At 44.7% G+C, this 24687-nt stretch overlaps 1 protein-coding gene across 1 annotated transcript in view; it reads right to left on the bottom strand.

Moving 5' to 3' along the window:
• The window catches only part of ANO2 (anoctamin 2), a 341667-nt gene that overhangs the window by 228790 nt on the left and 88190 nt on the right, over positions 1 to 24687 (bottom strand). The window contains exons 5-7 of the mRNA XM_058743946.1: positions 10117 to 10268; positions 7138 to 7192; positions 4630 to 4681 (exon numbers count right to left, since the gene is read on the bottom strand). Coding sequence (XP_058599929.1) covers positions 4630 to 4681; positions 7138 to 7192; positions 10117 to 10268 — 259 coding nt within the window. The remainder of the gene's footprint in view (positions 1 to 4629; positions 4682 to 7137; positions 7193 to 10116; positions 10269 to 24687) is intronic.

Genomic DNA, 24687 nt, shown 5'->3' with positions numbered 1-24687 from the left:
GATCTATTTTGTCATTTCAAGCAGACCAGTGAAATAATCAGACCAGAAATAATCAGACCAGTGCATACCTAATTATTAGCTCACACGGGCTGTTAATTTTACGTTATAGGTTAAAAATGGGTAAAACTAGGGTTAAGAAGACCTTTTAGTGGTTGGGATAATAGATTCAAGAAAAAACACAGTTGATATAGAGTAGGATAATGGCTGTAAAGACTCAAATTGTGTCTAGGGGCACCTGGGTGGCTCAGTCCATTGGGCAACCGACTTCGGCTGAAGTCATGATCTCACAGTCCATGGTTTTGAGCCCTGTGTCGGGCTCTGTGCTGACAGCTCAGAGCCTGGAGCCTGCTTTGGATTCTGTGTCTCCCTTTCTCTCTGCACCTCCCTGGTTGCACTCTGTCTCTCTCTCTCTCCAAAATAAATAAATATTAAAAAAATACATAAAAAGAGTCAAATTGTGCCTATTTCATAGATGTTCACAAGATCAACCCAATAGCACTTTGTTACAGTTCCAGGCTTGAGAAATTAAGAACTAAAGTTCACTGAAATTTGGGGTACATGGATGAGAGCTAGGTTGTCCCCCCAAAGGGAAGTCTGTATTTTTTTGGTTTATGTTGTGCTTGAGGTTCCTTCAGAGCATCTGCATGAAGACACAGTGTGTAGTTAGACATTTTGTTCTGAGAATCTAGAGAAAATATAATTCATCACTTCATTTTTATAATGCCCATGCTTAAAGTACAGAAATCAACAATGGGTTCCCCCCACACACAACTGGTAAAATCTGCCAGATATTTATTTATTTTTTATTTTTTTAAATTTTTTTAATATGAAATTTATTGTCAAATTGGTTTCCATACAACACTCAGCACTCATCCCAACAGGTGCCCTCCTCAATGCCCATCACCCACTTTCCCCTCCCTCCCACGCCCCATCAATCCTCATTTTATTCTCAGTTTTTAAGAGTCTCTTATAGTTTGGCTAACAATGGGGCTTTAAAATTTATTTGTATAGTGAGTTGTTTAAAGTTTAACTTAAATTATATTAAAATAGCACTAAAGAAGAGGCTTTATAATATGTTAACCTCAGTTTTCCTTCATTTTCATCATTTTGTAAGTGCAGGAAAACTGAGGCTAACAGACACAATACAGCCTACCAAAATCTAACCAAATTTAGTAGAGACAGAACTTGAACTCATTTCTCCACGTTTCCACCTAGCAGAAGTACCTGGGAGTTTTAGGACCTAAGGTTCAATATATGTTAAAAGAAGGTAGGCTCTCCCTTCCAATTCAAATGCCTATAAATCAGTGGCCAGATGGCTACTGCTTCTGTAGTAACAGACTTTAAAGATTCAACCTAATTCCACCTCTAGTTCACAGCATCCCAAAGGTATTGGATATAAGATTTGGAGCAAAGAAACCCAAGTTCTAGACCCATCTGACAATGACTCAGTATGTGACCCTGGACAAGTCACATGTCATCTCTGTCCCCATTTGTAGAATTACTGACATGCCAACTTTCCCCTGAGCTATGAAATGAATACTGGATAATTTATGTTGATACTTAGACACACACACATGGAAGTTAATTGCTTCCACCTCTGTGTTCCCTCTGCACTCTGTACATGTCTCTATAGTTGTACCTAGCAGATTAGCTCATAATTATTTATTTACATGACTGCCTGCATAGCTAAACTAAGAGCCCTCAAGGCTAGAAATTAGGTCAAATTCATCTTGGCATCTCTCAGTTTCTATAACATCATTTGACACAGACAAGGTGCTCAATAAATGTTTTCTGAATGACAAAAAAGAAATTTTTGAAAACTACTCAACACAACAAAATTCTTAAGAAGTTTGATTTGAGACATCACCAAAAAATTCATATCCTCAAATGAAAAAGAAAAAAACTTCAGTGTTAAAGTAGAGGATCCCTAATGGCCTTTTGACAACCCAGAGACGATCTCTCAAAATAAACTTCAGTTTTCAAGGACTTCCTAGTTTACAAGACAAACTAACAGCTCAATCTTCCCAAAGACTCTGCAAGATAGATGTTACTATCCCACTTTACATCCAAGGAAACTGAGTTGCAGAGAATTTATTTGTCCATAGTTACAATTACCAGCAATCGCTGTGGGCTAACAGGCTAGGCATGTTTAATTAATTTGCTAAACGAAATTCATGGACTAGAATGTGCAAGGCAGACAGCTAGGTGCACTGGGGCATAGGAGATGATTCAACACACTTCAAGGACTGTTTGGGAGCCTAGGCCATGGACATAGCAATCAGCAAGAAAGAGACTGAATTTGGTGGGAGTTCCAAGGACAGGATATTGGAAGAACCCATGGGACATCCATGTTTGGTCTGGGGATGGGCATGGGGGGATGGGGGGAGGACATTCAGGTGAAGGGAACCATGTGAGCAAAAACAGAGAAGACAGTGGTCACAATAACAGGAAGAGAAGCAGGAGAGAGAGGAAGAGAGGGGGAATTAGAAATGGACATTTGATATACTGATTTTAAGGTTCTGGTGAACATCTCAGTGGAGATATCCATCTGTCAGTTAGAAATGTTGGGCTAGAATTAGCGAGAGAAGTGGGAAATAGAAATACATGGTTCCTAGTCATCTGTATACAGAGAAAAGTAAGGAGGCCAAGGGAATACGGAGAAGAAAACATCTAAAATCTAGGAGAAGGAAGAAGAACCAAAGAAAGTGTGGTCCATGAGGCAGAAATAGAATGGCAGCAGAGGGGCACCTGGGTGGCTCAAGTATTAAACATCCCACTCTTGACCTCGGCTCTGGTCATGATCTCACAGTTCATGGGATCAAGCCCTACATTGGGCTCTGTGCTGTCAGTGCAAAGCCTGCTTGGGATTCTCTCTCTCCCTCTCTCTTGCCCCTCCCCTGCTCATACTCACTCTCTCTCGATATAGATATAGATATAGATATAGATATAGATATAGATATAGATATAGATATAGATATCTCAAATATATGTGTGTGTGTGTGTGTGTGTGTGTGTGTATATATATATATATATATATATTTTTTTTTTTTTTTTAAAGAGTGGCAGCAGATTAGTACAGCAGTAGCACCTTCCTGGATATCAACTCTCAGAGGATGAAGGTCCATAAAGAAGGTGTGGAAGGATGTGTAGGATGTGTAGGAGGTTAAAGAAGAGGAAGACTAAGAAAAAGGCCATGAAATGTGGGAATTGGAAGTCACCTATGACATCTGAGGGAGCAGGTTTCGTCAAATTGAGGATGGTCTGACAGGATAAAAGGCAGATTAATGGAGCTGAGGAGTGAACTGGTCAAGAAGTGAGGTAAATTCAAGAATTCTGATAGAAGTCATGAGAAAATATAAAATACATTCTGAGATCTCTTGACTCTTCTGGTTGTCCTTGGAACCAAGGAAAAATGGCCGCTCCAAGTGGGGGCTTCAGTCCTTCCATGGAATCAAGCTGGGCTAATTAATTACCTCCCTCACTCATGTCCTGGCCTCATCAGCACCATGTTCCAGACAAACAACATCACATGCAAGACTTGACTTTCAAAAACTAGAGTGTTATTTGGGATTTTGTACAAGATGAATACATCAGCGCAACCCGTCATCATAAATTGCCCCCTCGAGAAGTTCTGCACTAGACTAAAGGCACTATCACTATATAAAACCTGTTCTAGTTCCTTCTCCAGGACCACTCCCTTGGTATTAAGGCAGCTTATGAGTCCCCCCGCAATACTCTCCAATGCTACCTTTATTATCATTAGCACTGTTGTGATTTCTTGGCTTGATTGACTACATTATTCACTAGACTTGTCTCTAAATGACTTTGAACTCTTTAACTCAAGGCTGCCTCAAAAGCCAAAGATTTGCCACCCCAGAGTGTATTTTGAAGGAATTTCTCTCAAAGGTTTCAAAAGCCATTCTGAGTGCTGGTAGCAGCTCTGGAAAGAGCTCTGGCCTGCAGAGTGATTCCTGTGGAAAGGACGCATGCTTGTGCTCATAAGCTCCCATCTCCACCTCAGCCATTTTGTGTGTCTTCCGCAAAGTCCTCCAGCATCAGTTGGCCTGCCCTATGGGCTCCCAAATGCTGACATTCCTACTGCAAAGACTAATACCCTCAAGTTTCAAAAACAAATCACTAAGGGAACAGATTCAGCCACATTTGGTGACAGGAACACTGAACTCAGGAGCCGCACCTTCAGACTAACGTGTGACCTCTGAAAAGTCACCCTGCGGGAGGTTGGCTCCTTCACACATAAAGGGAGAAGGCTGCACTAAAGGGTCTCCGAGATGCCTTTCTTCTTAAAAACTAAATAAATAAACTAAACCTGCCATGTTTGGGTGATTATTTAAACCTTGTATAGGTTGTGGAGACAGGGATGAAGGTCTGGGAGAAGTTACAGCAATCTGGGGAATGCCCCTGCCCCCACAAGATGGGGTGCTGCTGCTCCTGGAGAGCAAGCAGGACCCCTGGCCCCGAGTGCAAACAGCCTCCCCTACTCCATGGGGGTGTCTGTTTGTTCTGTTCTTCGTTGCCCCCCATACCCTGCAGCAAGCTGCAGAGAGGACAGCTCTGGCACTGTGGCAGCCCATCAGCACTGGGCCCGTGGGCGGCAGAGGGGGTCCTTACCCATTGTGTTGTTAGCCCGAGAACAGGCTGTGCGCTTCAGGATCTCATGCACCTGAAACAGACAAGAGCAGGGCTGTGAGCACCATGACCGTGTGTGCCACCATGGGAGGGGGCGGGCAGGGGACCAGGCAACTGGACCCACTTCCAGAGAGGGGGAAGCGAAGCATATGCCAAGCTCATGCACTGCACATCAAACCTGTTCGAACTTGAGTGCTTTGAGGAAGCAAAGAACCTAAGTCCCTCGCACGCACACTATCCCCTTCGCCCTACCCCGAAAACATAAAGGCTGTATATGGACTGCAGTTACAGGAGGTAAGGAAAACATGCCAGGGAGCCCAGACCCACATGCTTCAGGAGGCCTTGGGAGGGAGTGCTGGGGCCAGAACGTCCAGGGAAGGGGAAGAGGAGGGTGTCCTGTCCGCCAACCCTGAGTAACGCCACGCTGGGGAAAGCCCGGGATGAGCAGGCCGCTGAATCCAGTTCCAGGCCCGGCTCCTAGCCAAGGGGTCCTGAGCAAACCTCCCTGAGGGCCCTGACAGTCCCTGGCCTTCTCTGTAATGGAGCTGACTCACAGAGCTGTTCTAAGAAAACATGAAAGTGCTTTGTAAACTCATAGAGGGCCACATACATCTTGCTCATTGTTACTATTATTTCTCTGTTTTTTTCCTGAGTCCTCATCTTGTCTCCCCAGTCAGACACTTCCTCAAGACCCCTTGTCTCGGAGCACTTCTGGGGCACATACCAGGCTCTCAGCCCAACAATGACTGTATGGCGAAATAGGCCAACAGAGCCCTGGACGTGGGACTTGCAGGGAAATGTCTCTCACATGCGAGGGAGGGCTGCAGAGGAAATAGTGAATGGCCAGCTAGTGCCCTCCAAAGGGTCCCAAGACTGTGCCCAACTATAAAGAGGTCCCCAGCAAGGAAGTCTGCTCTGGGACAAATAGCTGGGGGTGCTAGGACACCTACAAAGAAGGGGCACAGGGATGCCGTATACAGATACGAGCAAGTTCCTCAGACAATAGTCCAGGGCAGAGTAGACCCCAAGACAAAACTCAAAGGCTCTTTTCTACCCCTTCTCACTATGCAGGGGGGGACTAGGGAAAGGGAGAAGCTTCCAGAATGAGAGCTGAATGAGAGAAGCATGTTCCTGCATCATCATTCACACTCCCATATTCCAGCCACAGACCTAGAGTGAGTGGAAAATAAATAACTTCCCGCACTATGGTGCCCAAGAATGTTTAGTTCACTTATAATACTGTGCAGTAATTTGACAGCAATAATAATTAGGAACAGCATTTATATGACACTGACTATTTTACAAGTACTTTGCAATTATTTGGTAATCTCCACAACACCCTATAACTCCCCCATAGACATGAGACCCAAGCCACAGGGCGATTTAAACAGCTTGTAATAGCATCAACAAAAAAATGGGAAGTTTATGCCTTTTTCCATAGGATGATAAATCATGTACCCATTTTAACCTTCCTAAAACACTAGGCTAAGGAACCTGAGGTGTTTTCTTCCCCAACCTGTGAGCAAAGAGTCAGGGAGGGCCATGTTTTCAGTGTGCCTTAGAAATGTTTTGTAGCTTCCTCTAATCACCTGTCACTTCTCATCCTTCTGATCACCCTGCTGACTTGGAAGTCCTTCTACTACCTGACCCTTACTTCTCCTCTGTTGAAACTTTCCTAGGGTACAATGGAAACACACTGCCATTGTTTCCACTGTGGCATAAATAAGTGAGCAGCTTTTCTTGGGTCCCTCTTTTTCTCCTCTGTCTACACGCTGAATGTTCTCCAGGCAGATAGAGAATAAATGGACCAGAGCATGGAGACACACTACAGCTCAGATGGAGGCCACGGGCACAGGCCATACACAGATTTTCATCAGAATCCATCATCCTGCAAAACCAAAACCTTGATTTCAAAAGGCAAAAAAAAAAAAAAAAAAAAAAATAGTAGAAGAACGGCTACGGTCATGAATTTTGGCTTTCTATTGAATGGGCTGGGAATTTTATTCTTGAACAAACTGGCTAGTTCTAGCATCCCCTGTGATATAAATGCACAACACTCCTTAGAGGGTAAAAGAAACACAGTAGCCCCGCAATGAGTCCTCATTCAGACACTAGTGATCTGTATGAATTTTTTCAATCCACTGCCTCTTAGAGCCTCAGTTTCCCCAACTGTCAAGCAAGGGGGTCACCTGATTAGCTGAAAGACCCCACCAGCTCAGACATTTCCTGTTTTTGTGATTCCAAACGGCCAAGGTGGAAAATCCTAAAGAGAAGAGACTTCTCTCAGCCTCTAAGTGAGGGGAGCTGTTTGCTATTCCTTTTGCCACTAAGATTGGGAAGCTCCTGGATCCGCCCCTTGGTTGCTAGGCAACCCCAGGCAAAGGATGATGGGAGGTAGCAGGAAGAGCAAGAGAAGGCCCTGCCACACTGGGTACCCAGCCTTCCCCTTATTTCCAGAACCCACCACCCGTAGTTGACCTGTGTACTTACAATGCGGCTACGGGTGGCATTATCAAAGAAGGTGTCCTTGTCCTGGATGTTGTACCTGGAGACACCAAGAAAACAGAAGGTCAAGTCATTTTATGACCCTTGTCCTGAGACCACTGTCACCCCAGGCCAGAGCAAACCTTGAGAAAGCAACAGAGCAAGATGTGTGAGACACACATACTCACACATGCTCACACACACACACGGTGTTTATAATTTTTTTTGACTTAGTAATTGTGAGAATTGATCACAGAAATGAATCCTAGGAAATATAAATTCAATAGAAGAAAAAAGTTCCATAAATAAAAATGTTCGTTGCAAAGTTACTGACAATAAGGATAGTGGACATAAAATGAAATTCCAAAATCAACAGGGTGGATTATCATGTGGTCACTGAAAATTATAATTATGAGAACATCCTAAGTAGAAAATTTTAGACTGTGATAGGAAAATATTATACTATGATATGTTTTAAACATGAAAGTATGTAGAAAGGATTCCTGTGTATGGACAAAGAGAGTAAACAATATAACAACCACCAGAAAGAGTATAGTTTCCTGGTGCTGGGATGATAAGGCTTTGTTTTTCAAACTTTCATTTAATATTGTCACTACTGTCACATCAGTTAGCTACCAAACTCTTAATTATGGAAGGCCCGCGTCTGTTCTCCACACTGTGACCTTTTCGCTAAAAAGAACACCTGTGTAGATCTGACTGTGCTCAGGGTGCACATGCCTGGAATGTGCTCCCAGCTCCCCCGGAGCCCCCGTCACTTGGGCGCATGTGTTTCCTAGTAACCGATGAAGAGCAGAACATGATAGTAGGTAGGCCATTGCTCTAACAATTCAGAGGATGGAGGGCTTATTTTGGGCGGGAAGAACAGAAGATTCTTCCAGATGGAGGTGTCTAGGAACTGGATTTGAAGGGTCACAGGCACTGAATGAATGGAGATGCATGGGAGATGGCAGTTCAGATGCCAGCACCAGCATGCAGACCCAAGGAAGGGGAAGCATGGAAGAGACACAGAGCACCAAAAAAACCCAAAAAACAAAAAACAAAAAAACCCCAGCAGCCAGTAGGTCAATGTGCCAGTCCCAGTCCCAGTTCAGCCACTTAATGCTGTGTGAACTTGAACAGACCCCCGACCTTAGTTTCCTCTCTATGAGACACCATTATATCTGAATGGCCACCTCATGAGGCAGGGTGACATTGTGACTTATGCTAAATACATCTTTTAGTCTTCATCCAGGGCTCGTGACTCACAGCTCCCAAATTCCTTGGAATTTTCTGAACAATAAGGGCAATGGGAACATGTTTTGTCATAATACTTGGTCTCCTGTCCTCAGTTCCTGAAATCATTTTCAGAGCCATAAAGGTGAAATGGGTGTCTTGTTATTCCTAACAAGCCTCTTTCAGTCACAACTAGGCTTTTATCAATGAGGTGATTTTCGGAAATTCCCTAAAGGTGGAAGGGAGGTGGGGGAGAGAGAGCTGATTGCCAGAGGAACCAACCTTGAATAGAGGGTGGAACTTTCAGTCCCACCCCTGATTTCTGGGGAGGTGAGAGGGGTTAGAGGTTAAATCAGTAGCCAAGGGCCCATGATTTAATCAATCATGGCTACATAAGGAAGCCTCTAGAAAAACCCCAAAGGAGAGGGCTTGCAGAGTACCCAGGCTGGGGAACTAGGATGCTTCCATGTGCCCCCATGGCGGGCCCCAAGCTCCACAAAGACACAAGCACCTTCATTCAGAACCTCACTTTACGTATCTCTTCATCTGGCCATTGATTCATATCCTTTGTAATAAATTAGTAATCTAGTGAGTAAATCAGTTTTCTGAGTTCTGTAAGCTCCTCTAGCAAGTTAATCAAACCTGAAGAGGAGGTCATGGGAACCTCTGATCTACAGCCAGCCAGTCAGAAGCACAGGGAACACCTTGGACTTGTGATTGGCATCTGAGGTGGAGGGCAGTCTTGTTGCACTGAGCCCCCAACCTGGGAAATGTAATGCTCTCCAAGGGTAGGTAGTGTCAGAACTGTGTGGAATTGCAGGATGTCAAGGAATTCCTTGGTGGATGGGAAGACCGGCACACACATTGGAATTGGTGACCAGAATTGGGACCAGAATTGGGGCCAGAATCATGAAGGGAATAATGATTCAATGAGAAAATACATGCAAAACGAACAGTAAATACATGTGTATGGAATTATTATCTAATACGGCAAAAAATGGGTAGGAGATGTTATCCAATCAACAGCAGAAACACAGCTTTGGGAATGCCATCTCCCCAAAAAGGACAGATTCTTCTATCTCCTCTACCTATCCTTGGCCCTTGCTTTCCCTCTCTTAATCCTGACACTCTTATTCTCCCATCAGCACCTACAACAGAAGTCATGCTTGCCTGCTCCATCTCTCACTTCCCAACCATGACTCATTCTTCCAAAGGTTTCCCAAATGACCATCCCTGTGAAGAGCTCTTATCCCACCCCCCTCCCTAGGGGGGATCTAGGTGGGCATCTCTTCAGAGTCAGTGAGTACATGAGTATGCAGATGCGAATACAAAAATCCAGAAACTTTATCCTCCTTCTCTCTGGTTTATCACAATATATTGAAACCCTATTAGACTAGGAACTGGGCAGAATGGTTTCCTCACAGAAGGCAAACAGGTATCTGACCATTTTCTCACTGAACCCCAAAGTTTATGGCTCTGTGCTCCATGATTTTCCATCCATCATGCAACATGACTAAAATGGCGGGTGCTCCATGAGCCACTGCACACATGTTGGGGAGCTCTTTGGGATAATCTCATTTAGGGAAGGGGATTCAGAAAGCAGATGCAGGGAACATTTCACCATGAGAGCATGCCTCCTCCCCTATCTCCCAGGCTGTGGGGCACTCACTGCGGGAGCTGAGACACTGAGTGGTGTTTGATTTCCCTTCCCATCCCCTGCCACATCCCTACCCCAACAGCTCCCATACTTACAGATACATTTTCTCCCTGGAGAATGGGTAGGAGAGATTTTTCATCTTGTTGTTACTGTGCTCTGGAACTCTAGGTTTCAGGGGTGAGCTCAGCTTCTGCAGAAGCTCGTTGAACTTCTTCGCGATGCTGCCTTCTGATTTGATCTCATACATCTACAAAAGGCAAAGCCATAGGCCTAAAAAGGAGACCGCATCCAACCGAGAGAAGAATGACTACAACCACAGCTGCACGGGGCACCAAACCCCCAGCGAGGGACACTCTGGAAAGAGGAGGAGAGTGGGAGAGACAAGTGGAGCCCTCCCTTCCCTGCTGCTTTCACAAAGGTGTGGGCTCTCGACCCCGTCTCGGTCATCTCTGCGGATGGAGTAACCAGTGCAGAGAAACCAGCGAGGAGGCCAAATTTGCTATATGACTTTGTTACATCATCTTAAGAGAAACAGAAGACCTACTATGTGACAGTTGCCATACTAAGTGTTCCACACAAATTCGCTCCAATACACACAGAAACCCAGCTCAGTAAATACTACTCTCATACTATGAGGAGGAAATTAAGGCTCAGAAAGGTGCAATGAGCCAACAAAGGTCACAGATAGTAACTGAGTGACAGCTTGGATTTAACTCATGTCAACCTAGTCAAAGTCTGTACTCTGCAACTACACCATGCCCCACATCACTTTCTTTGTGTGTTCCTCTTGGGAATTAGCTGATAAATGAGTCTGTTTTCAAAGTACTAAACCTCTAGAAAATACCTGCCTTGAGTAAGATACAGAGTTAGTATCAAGATAATTATTGATATATATATAGTACACATAGCTTTTTATAATGCATAGGGTGTTTTTGCATACATTACAGATCTTGTTCTTTTTAATTGATAGATGTAGTCCTCGAGACATGGAGGCTGCACTTACAGCAGAGCTGTGACAGATTGAAGGTGGCCACAAATTTCTTATACAAATTTTCCTTTCAAGAAGCACTATTCTGTTCCCACCCTCTTAAATCTGAGTGAGCTCTGTAGATGCTTAACCAGTACAGCAGAAGGGACACTCTGCTGGTTGCATCCTCTAGAAGACAGGCAGCTTCTGTTTGGTTTGCCTTTGTCTCAAAGTCCGGAGCCACCAGGAAGAAGTCCATGGGAAGGTAAGAGGGTTAGCTCAGAAAGACAAAGGACTTAAGCTGGACCCGGCCTTTCAGCTGCCTGGCCATGCATCAGCCATATGAAGGAAGTCTTCTTGGACCTTCCTGTCCAGGTCAACCCCCAGCTAAATTCCACCAAGGGACACAACTCAATACCACATGAGTGGAAGAATCATCCAGCCCAGCTCTGCTCAAGTTCCTAACCATAAACTCATAAGAAAGGAAAAAGTGACTATGTTTTCAGCTACTACATTTGAGCTCATTTGTCACGTTGTGCTAGAAAACCAGAACAAGGGCCAACATCCAGATCTTCTAACTTGAAAGCTGATTTTCTTCTCTATCATGACATCCATCCAGTGGCTTAAATCTAGAGAGGCAGTAAAACAGGTATGAAATACAAGGTAGACAGAGTTAAATGCCGCAAAAGCCACACAAAGTATTCGAGGGTTCAAAGAAAGGAGACAGCACATCCAATTGAGGAATCAGAAACATGTTTCATTGGGGAATAGCATTTTTGTTGAGCTTTCACAGAAAGGTAACTTTCTCTTGCTATCATTTTGTTCTTTAATAAAATAATAAATTAGGGGAAGGGGAAGAACGTCCCCAATCTAACAACTGAAATAGAACCATGGTTTATTTATTTCTTCTAACAAGTTTTTTGATGCATTTTGATTTTATTTCAATTACAAAATTAACACAGTTCTAGTAAACAAGCAAACCCAAACCATAAAAGTACATTAACTGTATGTGAACAGTTCAATTTCATTTCCAGCCGAATCCCACCATCCTTTCCAGAGGAAATCTCTATTAACAATTTGGAGTACGTTTCATCCTAACTTTTTCCACACACATTCCTTTCTAAATCCAACTATGATCCTGTTTCATGTATGGTTCCACAATTTGCCTGTTTCATTTAGCAATATATCACAGATATATTACCTTTCCAGGTCAGTTCACATAGAACTACCTTAATGAATGTGTAATATTACACAGCAGACATGAATCCTAATTTGTTTAGTCATTCCCCTATTGATGGGCATTTGTTTCATTTTCTACACATGCTTTATCTTGTTTGATCGCACTTCTAATAACATTACCTTATGAATAGTTTGAATGAATAAGGCTTGAACAGATGCAGGCAAAGACATTCTAGACAAACAAGAAAGTAGAAAAGTTCAAGCTGGATTGAAGAAGGGTTACATGGCCTGATTTCTTTGGAGTACCCAGATAGTGTAAACCAGGTAATAACTGGAGTATCTGAATCCCCTGGCAAAGCCTGTGTTCTTGACTATTCTACTCTACTGCTTTGTTTGCTAAAATGTGAGTTATCATGGGGGGAAAAAACAGTGTGCCACTTATAATCATGCCTCTATTGTCATTAAGTTCTTAAGCATCCTGCCAAGTCTCTCCGCACACATTGGTCACTGCAATGCAAAGAGCTCATCCCTCAGGAATCTTTGAGCCTGGAGGGACGGGGACAGAGCAATGGCCCCCTCATGCAGTCCCAGAACACATCTCACAGGTCATTTGGGGCAGGTGCTGACCAGGCACGTGTCCTGCACTGAGATTGCAATGTGCTAATCATACCCATCACCATGTGTCTTTCAATGGCATGTGCATGGAAATTAAAGTTTCCAAACAGGAGGGAAGCTGATGGACTCTGTCTTCCAGATGCCTTGGAATGACAGGCTCAGACCCACCAGGGTATTTCTTCTTTGTCCACTTCTCTCCATTACTACCTTCCCAGACTCTCCTAGTCTGGGAAGCCTTCAACCTCCCTATGAAAAAGCCTTCAATGGTTATATTGCTCTAATAATAAAGAACAAAGTTCTTAACACAGCCCATGGGACCCCACAGGAGTCCCCATAGTCCCCTGCTCACTGCACCCAACTGCTGGCCCTCTTGCAGTTTTCCCAACATTCTGAGCCCTCGACACTCTGCATCTACTCCCTGCCCCCCCCCCCCCCCCCGCCAACTCTGTTCACACTTGATGCCTCCCTTAATCGTCACTTCCTAAAGAAAGTCCTGCCTGGCTTCCAGACAAGGTCAAGTCATACCTTCACAGTATTTCATGGGCCCAAATTCCTCTCCTTCGTAGCACTTACTGCAGTTGTAATTTTACATTCACTTGAATGATTATTTGATTAATGTCCGGCTGCCTTACCAAACCATGATCTCCATGAAGGCAGGATACCATCCAAACTGTTTCCTGTCTTTGAATGAATGAATGAATGAATGAATGAATGAATGATAAATTTTGGGGGAAACCAGCATTGATGATGGCAGTTGCTGCCACTGGAGGAGCCCAGGCTGGGGACAGAACAGCCACAAGGTAACAGGCCTGGTAGAAATAAATGGGATTGGAGAGTCAAGCTAAAATACTAAAGACTCTGGCTGGCTGAACAGCTTCCCTCCCTGTCCCCACCAACTGCAAAGGCACTTGGGAGCCCAGCCTCGGCAGAGGCCAGGAATGCCCGTATTCAACAGGTACAGATTAATAACCCAGCAACTGTGTCAGGGCTTTGTTCTGGCAGAAGGTTAGCTGAGAACCTCCACGTAGTTCTTCACCCTCACCCTGGCAGTGGGTCTGGTAGAGCTCACTTAGAGAAACGGGCTAAAAGGAGTAGGCATCTATGGTATGTCTTCAGAGGGACCAAGCATGGGCCCAGGATACCTTTCGACTGTTTCCTGATGGGGGTACTCCAAATCACTGAAAGCAATATCATCCGCCTCCAGGAAAAATGTAAAACGTGGAGGAGAGTCTCACCAGAAACATCAAAGTAACATCCACTCCACAGCACTGACCAAGACCCCACACGGTCATGTCCAGGCTGAAAGATCTGATCGACTTACATTGGAAAGAGATTTCCCAGACTTCAGGGGCTCGTCGGGGATGGAGCCAGACATGTACTCACAATAAAACACAGGTGGGTGAACCCATGGCACAATGCCAGGGACACATAAGCTCACAGGACAAAGGACCCTGCTCCTGCCTGAGCATTGTACCTATTCCTGAAACTTCTTCCCTTCCTTTTCATCTGGACTACTCCTACTTCTCCTTCACCACTAGGCTTACGGATCAACTTGCCCAGAAAAACTTCCTTGGCTGCTCACTTCTCGTCATGCATCTTCAGTACCCTGTGAACAAATGCCTGCGTCATGAAGTTTATCATGTTCTTCTCTAATTCTTGGCTCACTTGCCTGTCTCCCTAACTGACTATAGACTTCTGGAGAGCAGGGACCAAACCCTGTGTGCCTGGTCCACAGCAGGAACACAATAACATCTACTGAGTGAATGACCTGGGTCCTGGTCCTTGCTGACACCAAGGAGCTGTGTGACTTTAGGCAAGTCACTCTCCCTCTCAGGTTCTTCACCTCTAAAGAGAGAACTAAGGAATACCCACTTCCCACTACAATGGAGTAAAATGGACCAGATTTACCCTATCAGAAACAACCAAGACACCCAGACGAAAACAAACAAACAAAAAAAACATGAAATAATGATTGCTGTGTTCTCCCAAAACTCATATTTTGAAATCCTTAGTGCCCAATATGATGATATTAGAAGGTGGGGCCTTTGGGAAGTGATTCGATCATGAGGGTGGAGCCCCTTCTGCCACGTGAGGACACAGTGAGAAGTACCAGCTAGGAACGAGGAAGAGGTCCTTCACCTGACCACAATGGCACCCTGGTCTAAGACTTCCAGCCTCCAGAACCCTGAGAAAGAATTCCACGCCCACTTTCTTGTTTATAAGCCACCCTGTCCATGGTATTCCATTATAGCAGCCCCAATGGATAGAGACTGTGGTTTTCAAAATACTGGCTATCAAGCAACAAAGTTCCTAGGAGACAGGAAACAAGCAAGATGGCTCCTGGGATGGCTCCATCTCACTGCCTTGACAGAGGTTCTCAGCCAAGGGGCAGGAAGGGAAGACAAGTGGGGCCCATTGAACCCCTGAGCTGAGGAGACAGAGCTGGAAGTCTGGGGAGGCCAAGGCAAATGGAGTTCACAGGACAGGGTAGCCCAGAGGAGAGAGCTTCACAAGGAGCTCCAGAGAGCTGCAGAAGGTCCCCTGTGACCATTTGACCACACAGGTGCGAGGGACCTAGCTGAGCCTGGAGAAAGAACCATCTAAAAGGACTGAAAATAGCACCTCTTCCCATCAGGCAGAATGGAAAATCTCATCATCCACAGGGCACTGGGAAGAGTACTCAGGTTGACTCGGTAGTGGGGGATCATTAGCTCTAGACCATGCACTGCTCCAGATCCACTTCAAAAATCATAAAAGAAAGAACTGGACTAAATGCCTTGGAAAGCCCTGTCCAACAGTGTACAGCTTTAAACATTTAATGAAAAAGAAACACTCGTGATGTTTCTATGTTTCAACATCATGGGCACCCCCTAGATGCAGGCACTGAGCTTGGTGGTTGATTTGCCAAGTGCTGAAGAAGCACAAAGCTGGTGATGACCCTTCCAAAACAGAATGCTTTGCAATGTGCCCAGCACTTCCGTAGGCACCACTTCATCGGGCCCCATGAACACTGCAAGTGTGCTTGCCAAGTAGCATTAGCATCGCTACCTTACAGACAGGAAAACAGACTCAGACGCAAGGAATTGCCAGAGTCGCTGGTGAAACCAGGCCTGAAACCCAGGTTTCCTGACTCTCCCCCTCCCCATCCAGGCTCTTTCCTTCAACCTTTGATCCGTGGAAGGGCCCCATGATCCCCCAAGAAGGAAGCAGGCTGGAGTTCCCTTTCAGTCCCACCAAACCCAATAAGCCAGGCTCTTTCTTCTCTTGTGTCCAGCAGGATCCAGGCAAGGCACCCCGACCCTCTTTATTGTCATTAATATGCTCAGCAGCAGCCTCGTTATTACTGTTATTCTTGGACATCAGAGAATTATGAACATCCTCAGAAATGGCAAGACACATGTTGGCCAGCTGTTCCCCATTATGCCCTCCTTGGGTACATGATACGCCTTTCATGTGCTTAAAATCATAAATAATTTTTAAAGTATGTTGCTCTTATTTTTTATTCCAGGGCTCAAATGTGGTTCTCATAAAAGCTCACTTTGGCCTCATTGTCATAGTCTAAGAGGTTTACCGAGATCCCTTCTTTTCTTACTTCTTTCTCCCCCAACTTGTCTCCCTCTGCCTCTCCCCTCCAGAGGGGCACAGCACTGTGGTCTCAGGACTGATTTGTTTCCTTCCTGCGTTGGAATCATGTTTCCTCCTGGGATGCAAGGAACCAAGGCTATGGTGATGTCTATCATGAACAGATACATAATACTGTCCCCATTCTATAGATAAAGAAACCAAGGCACAGAAAGTTTTACTAACATGCCCAGTACCATACAAACATGAAGAGGTCCAATGACCCCAGAGATCAAGGAGAAGGTACAACAATAAGAGCTATAAATGATATAATCTTGATCATCTGTGAGTCACTCACCTGTAGTGACCTAAGAAGGCCTCTCCTTACAACTCGTAGGAAAAGTCAGTGGAAAGAGCACAAACCAGGCATCAAGATGGACAGTGAGCCCAGCTGTGAGCATGTGTGTCTGCTTATATCCCATGACCCCAAAAGTCTGCCTCTTTTCATCTATTTATGCTTTCCTCTGCTCCTCCTAGTCACTAGATAATTGAAGGTCAACTGTTACAATTGATGACATCTCACTCGCCTTAAGGCTAGGGCTTGAAGATCAGCATCACACCCACTTCCTGACCTTTAATGTCAAAAGGCTCGGGCACACTGAGAAGTCAGTGTGGAGCATGGCACCACAAGCCACTAGCCGACAAGGGCAGAAGGCTCTGGACTAAAGAAGTTATGAGAAAGGGAAGCTATAGATGCAGCAGAATTTGCCCCCATGTTCTTATCCCGCGTGCCGGTGCCTGAGAGGGCAGAGGGAGGGATACACACGCACACGTACACACGCATGCGTGCACACTCTGTACCAGATTCAAGGACTCCCACACATAAGCATTTACCTGTGTGTGTGAGTGTTAAGCTATTCACCAAAATGCCAACAGCACCAGAATCCCCAAGACCAGCCGCATCCTAGATCCCACAGGGAGACTCTGTGTGACACCAACAACAGAAGCTGACCAGTCTCTTCATCCCTACCTAAGCTTATGGGTAAATTTCCTGTCTGAAGCAATACTGAGCCTGGAAAGTGATACTACAAAATGCACATTCTCCTTTGTCTAGCTCTATATTCATTTATGGTTTTTAATTCCGTTTTGGTATGTACTCTACACATGAATGAATGTTTGCTGACTTTAAAAATATGGGATAAAATCCAAACTACTTACATGGCTGACAAATCCCCTGTAAGCTGCGCCTCCTGCCTCCCACTATATGCATAATGGCCTCCTCTCAGTTCCCCACACAGGCTGGGGTTTCCTTACCTTGGGGCTGGATGACCTGTCCTTCCCTCTCCTGGGAAGGTTCTCACCTGTCCTCCCCACCTGCCAAACCCCAACCTGGCCCTCAAGTCTAAGCTCAAATGGCGCCTTCCCTCACCCTCCCTCCACCACCACCCCCCCCCCCCCCGCCTAAATTAGTTTCCTCTGGTTGGCTCTGTCCACCCCACTCTTTTTCTTCTGTGGGTGCCTCCCAGCTCATACAGCTCTCTAACTTCTGAGTCTTCACCATGCCGAAGCCAATGGAGCCAAGACCAGTGTGGTCACCACTGAATCACCTGCCCTCAGCAGAGTATAGTGATACTCAATAGGTATCCATTGGATGGATGGATGGATGGATGGATGGATGGATGGATGGATGGACAGAGAGACGGACAGACAGATGGACAGATGGACAGATGGGTGGATGCATGGGTGAGTGGGTGCGTGGATGGGTGGGTAGATGAAAAATGGGCTTCCAAAAGGCTAGGACCCCTTATATACAACCTAGCCCCATTCCAGCTACAGTTAGACTTTTCCCAAATGTTTTTTGGCAACTGAAGGGGCAACTGAAAACCCAGAGCAGGAATGGATAATATGGTACATGTGCTGCCAGCCCCACCCATGTAGACAGCCCTTTGGGATGACAGGAATCCTTCTTAGTGCCCTCAAATGGGCCTCAGAGCCCACTCAGCATCAGTCTGTATCCAGTTGCCACCACAGATTAGGTCTGGTATGTATGACCCATTCTTTCATTCATTAACACATATTGGTTTCATGCCTGCTCTATTCCAACACATATTGGTTTCATGCCTGCTCTATTCCATGCCCGTTCTAGGTGCTACCTGTATCACAAAGCCAAATCCTTGCCCTCATGGAGCTTCCAGTGTAGTGTGGACACAGATAATCAAACAAGAACACAAATACATGACTCAGGAGCCAGTGGTACTGTTAGGAAGGAAAAACAAGAGAAGGGCATAGAGAGTTGCCGGGAGCATGCCTCACGGAGGGTGGACAGGGAGGACTGCCCGAGGAGGGGACATATGAACAGAAATCCCAGTGAAGTGAGGGAGTGAATTCTGTGGGTAGATAGAGGTCTTCCAGGCAGAGGGAAGAGCAATCAGAGAGTCCTTGAGATAGAAAAAGGCTTGGCATTCTGGAGGAAGAACAAGGAGGCCAGTGAGGCTGGAGCAGAGCCAGCAAGTAGGAAGATGTAGGAAATAAATTTCTGTATCAGAGGCAGCAGATGTGGCATCCATTCAGAGTCCCTGACATAGACATTATCATTCCTGGCCCCTCTCTGATCAATGGCGCTTTAATGCCTACTGCAGGAACCACAAAACACCCTCAGGTTGGACCCTGCCCCAGCCATGGCACACAGCCACTCTGCCTTTATACTCAAGTGTACATCCTTGGGCTTTTGTTGGCGCACTGCTGGTAAATGTTTACCAACTAGTGGAGAGGCTGTTGATTTATAACATTTGTGGATTTCTATGGTATAAACAGTGCCCACCATGGCCATTTTCAAGCTACCAATAGTTTAACCACTACCTTGCAAAATTCCTGAAAAAGTAACAATCAGATCTCGACAGGTGTTATGAGCCAACATGTCACTGACTCCAGTTCTTACTGGGTAAGAAGAGCTCCACCCATGAGCCCCAGGTGCCAGAAGCTGACTGCCTCTGCCTGCTTCTCCACCTCTCCCCTTCTGCTCACTCTTTCCCATACACCCTCAGGAGCAGCCATGGCCAAGCTGGAAGAGCACCCACATATCCCAGTTACTCAGGACAGTCCTGGCATAATCACTGGGAGCTATTCCACCCTCAAAGAGCCCCACTTTGGGTGATACATTCAATGGTCAACCTATCCACTGCCCTCCAGCACCAGGTCCCAGCCAACCCCCGAATGGCACATGTTACCCCAGTTCAGAGAGACATGACTCTAGGCTTTAACAAAAGAAAGCCATCACTTCTATTTCCATTTTTTTTTAACATTTATTTATTTTTGAGACAGAGAGAGAGCATGAACAGGGGAGAGTCAGAGAGAGAGGGAGACACAGAATCTAAAACAGGCTCCAGGCTCTGAGCTGTCAGCACAGAGCCCGATGCGGGGCTCGAATTCACGGACCGCGAGATCATGACCTGAGCCGAAGTCGGATGCTTAACCGACTGAGCCACCCAGGCGCCCCATTTCCATTTTTTTAACCATGAGTCTTAAAATAACTTACTACAACAATTCAAAAACACTTCCCATAACATTTTCATATATTCTTCACCGTTTTTGAGCCCTGAGTCAGACTTATCCACTAACAGACCAACACTAGGTCTGCCAGGTCCATATGGTCTCACCAGGCCCATATGCATGTCTAGAACATGGCCATATGCCATCTCAGGTTCCTCACTCAAACCACAGCACTTAGGTGGCATCAATTATTTTATTTCTATTTTTGAAAATGAGAAGCATTACCTAAAACAAAAAGGAATAAAAAGCCAAAGGAATAAAAAGCTGCACTCTTTCCAGCCTATTTAAATACCAATCAAAGAGCATGCACCGAAAAGCCCATAAAGATATCAAATATAAACCCTACCCTTTCAGCTGTACCTCCATTAAAAACAAATGTCTGGTACCAGAAAATGGCAGCATGCGACAAGGCCTCACCTACAGCCAACCCTATGTAAACACCAACAGTTCTGGTTCATTTAAAAATTACTGCTGATAATAATAAAAAGAAATCTGCCCTGAAAGGCATCTTGAAGGCTGAGTAGACAGTGACCCTTCTCCCTGTGACCAGGAATCTACAAGTTCTCCATCCTCAGCAAAGCTCATTGGGTTTTTCCTGCTTTTTACTTTCTGGTCACCAGAGAGGATTCACTAAACTATCAAAATAGCCCCAAAGAGTAATTAGCTCACCACCTGATGAAGGATGGAGTTGGTCTGAATGAGGAGGGAAAAGAATGTTCTGGAAGATCACATGAACTATACACAGCTGTGAGCTAAAAGTCCTGCTATTACATTGTAGATCACAGCTGCGAGAAGACCCTGGGGCTGGGGGAGCAAGGATAATCTGGCATCAATCAGCCAATCAATCTGGTATTTACTGAGCATCTATTATTTATGTAACACGAAACTAGAGTTTGCAGGGAATACACAGGAAACACAAACTATAGTTCTCAGAGGGGGAGTGGGGATGTGGCACCTTGGGAGACACAAGAGTAAGGCACCCTAAGAAATAAAGGAAAAACTAACAAATGAGAAAAATCCTGACTATAGGGTGACTAAGAATCCACTTAAGGAATAAAGGAGGGTATATGAGGGAAGTGAGATTTGGGCTGGGATGCAAAGAATGTGTTTCTTTATTGTTTATTGTGTATTTAGAGAAGATGAGGAGATCATTCTAGGACCAGAGGCAAATATTTAAAGCATGTGAAAAGTTTCCAGGCCCTGGAAGAGAGAGTAAAGTACTCTCCTCTTGACAAGAGTCTAAATCAGGGAGCTCAATGTAGGCTCCACAGAGAGACATGGGCAAGAGAACTCAGAGAAAACCCAGTGACATTACCAGGCTCGAGGACAAAGGGCAGCCCCAGATACAGAGTAGGGATCCACATGCTAAGTGTACTACCTCATTCAGCACACAGCTTGAAGAAGTGACAGATGTGGGACAATTTTACTCTGAGATATTTGGACACAGAGTGTGAATGACCCCACAGGAGTCCCTCAGCTAACATCAACAATGGGGAAAGAATGAACAAATTCATTAACTGTCACTTGGCTGATGTGTGGATCCCAACATTTTAAAGCTATGACAGAGAAGTTAGGGTCCAACCTCCATACTTTACAGATGAGAAAGCTATCATCCAGGACTGCTAAGTAACTCACTGTTCCAGTCCCAGGCAATGACAAGAGAAAACTTCTGATGTGTTACCTGTCCCAGCCCAGAGGTATGTAATCTGAGATGGAGTTTCCCAGGGTATGTTCTGCAGATCACTGGTTCCCCAGGATTCCTAGGAACATACCTATGAATAACCTATGAGTGTTCAGAGGAAAAGAGTTAAAGTGGAACCTCTTAGACTAAGAGTCTTCTTAGAACTTTTAATTGGTCAGAAAAACTTAATAATTAGTGTTTCTAAAGTCTGTTAGACCATGAATTATTTTTATTTTTATTATTTTTTGATTTGAGAGACAGAGAACAAGTGAGAGGGGTAGGGAGAGAGAGAGAAAGTCTTAAGCAGGCTTCACACTCAGCACAGAGACTGATGCAAGGCTCAATCCCATGACCCTGGGATCATGACCTGAGCCAAAATCAAGAGTCAGATGCTCAACCAACTGAACCACCCAGGCACCCCAGACCATGATTTTTTTAAAAAAAACAAAAGACCACTGGTTCTAGAGTATAGGCTCTGAGAAATGATGTTCTAGACCATGCTAGCCCAAGCTTCAATTTGGACGTTTCAGTAAAGTGAAGTAGGAGCACAGCTTTGCAGTCAGAAAGAAATGAGTCTAACCCCTTCATGCCAGGTGACCTTAGGGAAGCTTATTAACCTCTCTGAACCTGTTTCCTCACCTTTAAAATGGAGCTAAAGCTAGTCTTACCACATATTGTTGTGAGGATAAAAACAAAAAGCATGTAATGCTCTTATCAAAGAACACAGCGCATAAGAAGCATTAGCTACATTTAAAACTCAATTTAATTATTTATCAACTTATATCTCTGGTTATAAGTTCTTTTATTTTCAGATATTTTGAGTGATATCATTGAGAGTGGTTTGACTACCTTTCTCCTCAAAGCCAACCATAAGAATTATGAAATATGGGCAACCTTTAAAACACGCTAACAGACTTTATCCTTATTTACCCCTTATCAAGGCAGAAAGAAGCTTTCACCTAATCAAACCAACAATTATCTTTGGGATCAGAAGTATAAGTGGGGAAATAATTGCTGAATTGAAAAGCAGCTCTTAGCCACACTGGGTCTCCTTCCACCATGCGTGCTAAGATGAGCCCCTTCCAGTCTCTTCGGATTTCATTAAAGCAAAAGCAGAACGTGAAACAGACACAGACATGGTGAGGTCATGAAGGAGGATGCTTGCACAAAGGCTCCTCCAGAGGAGTCCACAGCCCAGCATCAAGGAATGAACAAGGCTACTTCAAGCAACCTTAGAAAATGCCAAATGGATTCCTGGGATACAGAGCAAACCCACAAGCCTACCTGAGACCCAGGTCTTGGATCATTGGCTTGTTGCTTCCTGCCCAGAGGAAGAGTATACTCATTCCCCAGGGCTTTCATAACAAACTACCACAAAGTGGGTGGCCTGAAACAGCAGAAATGTATGCTCTCACAGATGTGAAAGCCACAAGTCTGGAATTGGGCTGCCAACAGGCCTCCACCCCCTCTGAAGGCTCTAAGGGGAAAACCTTCCTTAGGTTCTGAGGGCCCCAAGCATTCACCTTGGCTTGGAGCTGCATTCCTCCATTCACAGCCTTTGTCTTCACCTGGTCTTCTTCCCTGTGTGTCTGTGGATCTCAATTATCTTTCAGCCAATAATTGGATTTGGGCCCACCCAACATCCAGGATGATCTTATCTTGAGATCCTTACCTAATTCTATCTGCAAAGACCCTTTTTCCAAATAAGATCGCATTCATAAGTTCCACAGTTAGGGCTTGGATACCTATTTTTGGACACACTATTCATACCACTACAAAAAAAGGATTATGGACCTTAAAAAAAGCACAAGCACTTGTGATGGCTAATTGTATGTGTCAACTTGACTGGCCACGGGGTGCCCAGATATTCGGCCAGCATTATTCTGAGTGTGTTTGGAGGGTGGTTTTTGGATGAGATTAACAATTTGAATGGATACACTGAGTAAAGCAGTTTGCCCCCCTAATGTGGTGGCCCTCCATCCAATCAGTTGAAGGCCTCAATAGAACAAAAAGGTTGACGAAGAGGGAACTTCTCCTGCCTGCTTGTTTGAGCTGGGACATTGATTTTTTTTTTTTTTTCCTGCCCTCAGACTGGAACTGAAATGGGCTCTTGTTGGGTCTCCAACCTGATGGGCATTTGGACTGGAACTTATACCATTAGCTCTCTTGGGTACCATAATCAGCTTACCATAATCACTTGGAACAATTCCTCATAATAAATATAACACACGCGCACACACACACACACACACACACACACACACACACACACGTCTTATTGGTTCTATTTCTCTGGAGGAACCTGATTAATATAAGCCTCACCTCTAGATAACTAAGAAGCAAGAAGTGCTGTGGTCCTGACTGGGCAGAGTACCTGAAGCTGGCTGGACACCATAAGCCAGAGGGAGAGTCTTCCTGTGGAGCTTTTGCAAAACCACAGTTACCAAATCAGAATCTCTAGAGAGGCAGTAGCAGGTATCCGAGAACAACTTCTAATAATTTATAAGGCTTAATGGAATTAATATCTTCCTCTAAGGGGCCATTGAGGCTAACCAAAATGCCAAGTTTCTTTGCTTTTAAGATGAAATTCTAATAGTTCAGTGTGGTAACACCAATTTCTTAATGGCATTTATATATTTTTTCAGTTAATGAAAATCAAATGATGAACTATTCTTTAATAAATGCAGTTTGGTAGATAAAAGAGATCTCAAACCAAGGATTCCATGGAGAGACTTAAAAGATGAATGCTATTTCTGCCCTTTTCTCTTTGGATCATTGACTCACCAGAAATTTCCACACATTACTTGGTACTACAATCCACCTTGCACTGCAGTTTAACATGGCAACCTCAGCTTTTATCCAAAAGCAGTTAAAAGATTTCTATGCAAAGAACATTCCAGCACTTTATATGAACTCATTACTAAAAATACATCCCTTATATTGTTTCTGTCCTTTACATTGCAATTATACTTTAACCACAGGAAAAAGTTTGGGTCCTCTGACAAAACAGATGCTCATTTCCATGGATTACATGAACCACAGTCCTTCCTTCCTTGGCTACCAGGAAGCTCAAAGGGAAATCTGTCACACTTGCATTAATCACTCTTATTTTTT

Source organism: Neofelis nebulosa, chromosome 8, assembly GCF_028018385.1.
Source record: "Neofelis nebulosa isolate mNeoNeb1 chromosome 8, mNeoNeb1.pri, whole genome shotgun sequence".
NCBI classification, from domain to species: Eukaryota; Metazoa; Chordata; class Mammalia; order Carnivora; family Felidae; genus Neofelis; species Neofelis nebulosa.
Note: the sequence above shows the minus strand (reverse complement) of the source record. Positions and strands in the feature narration are given on the sequence as shown.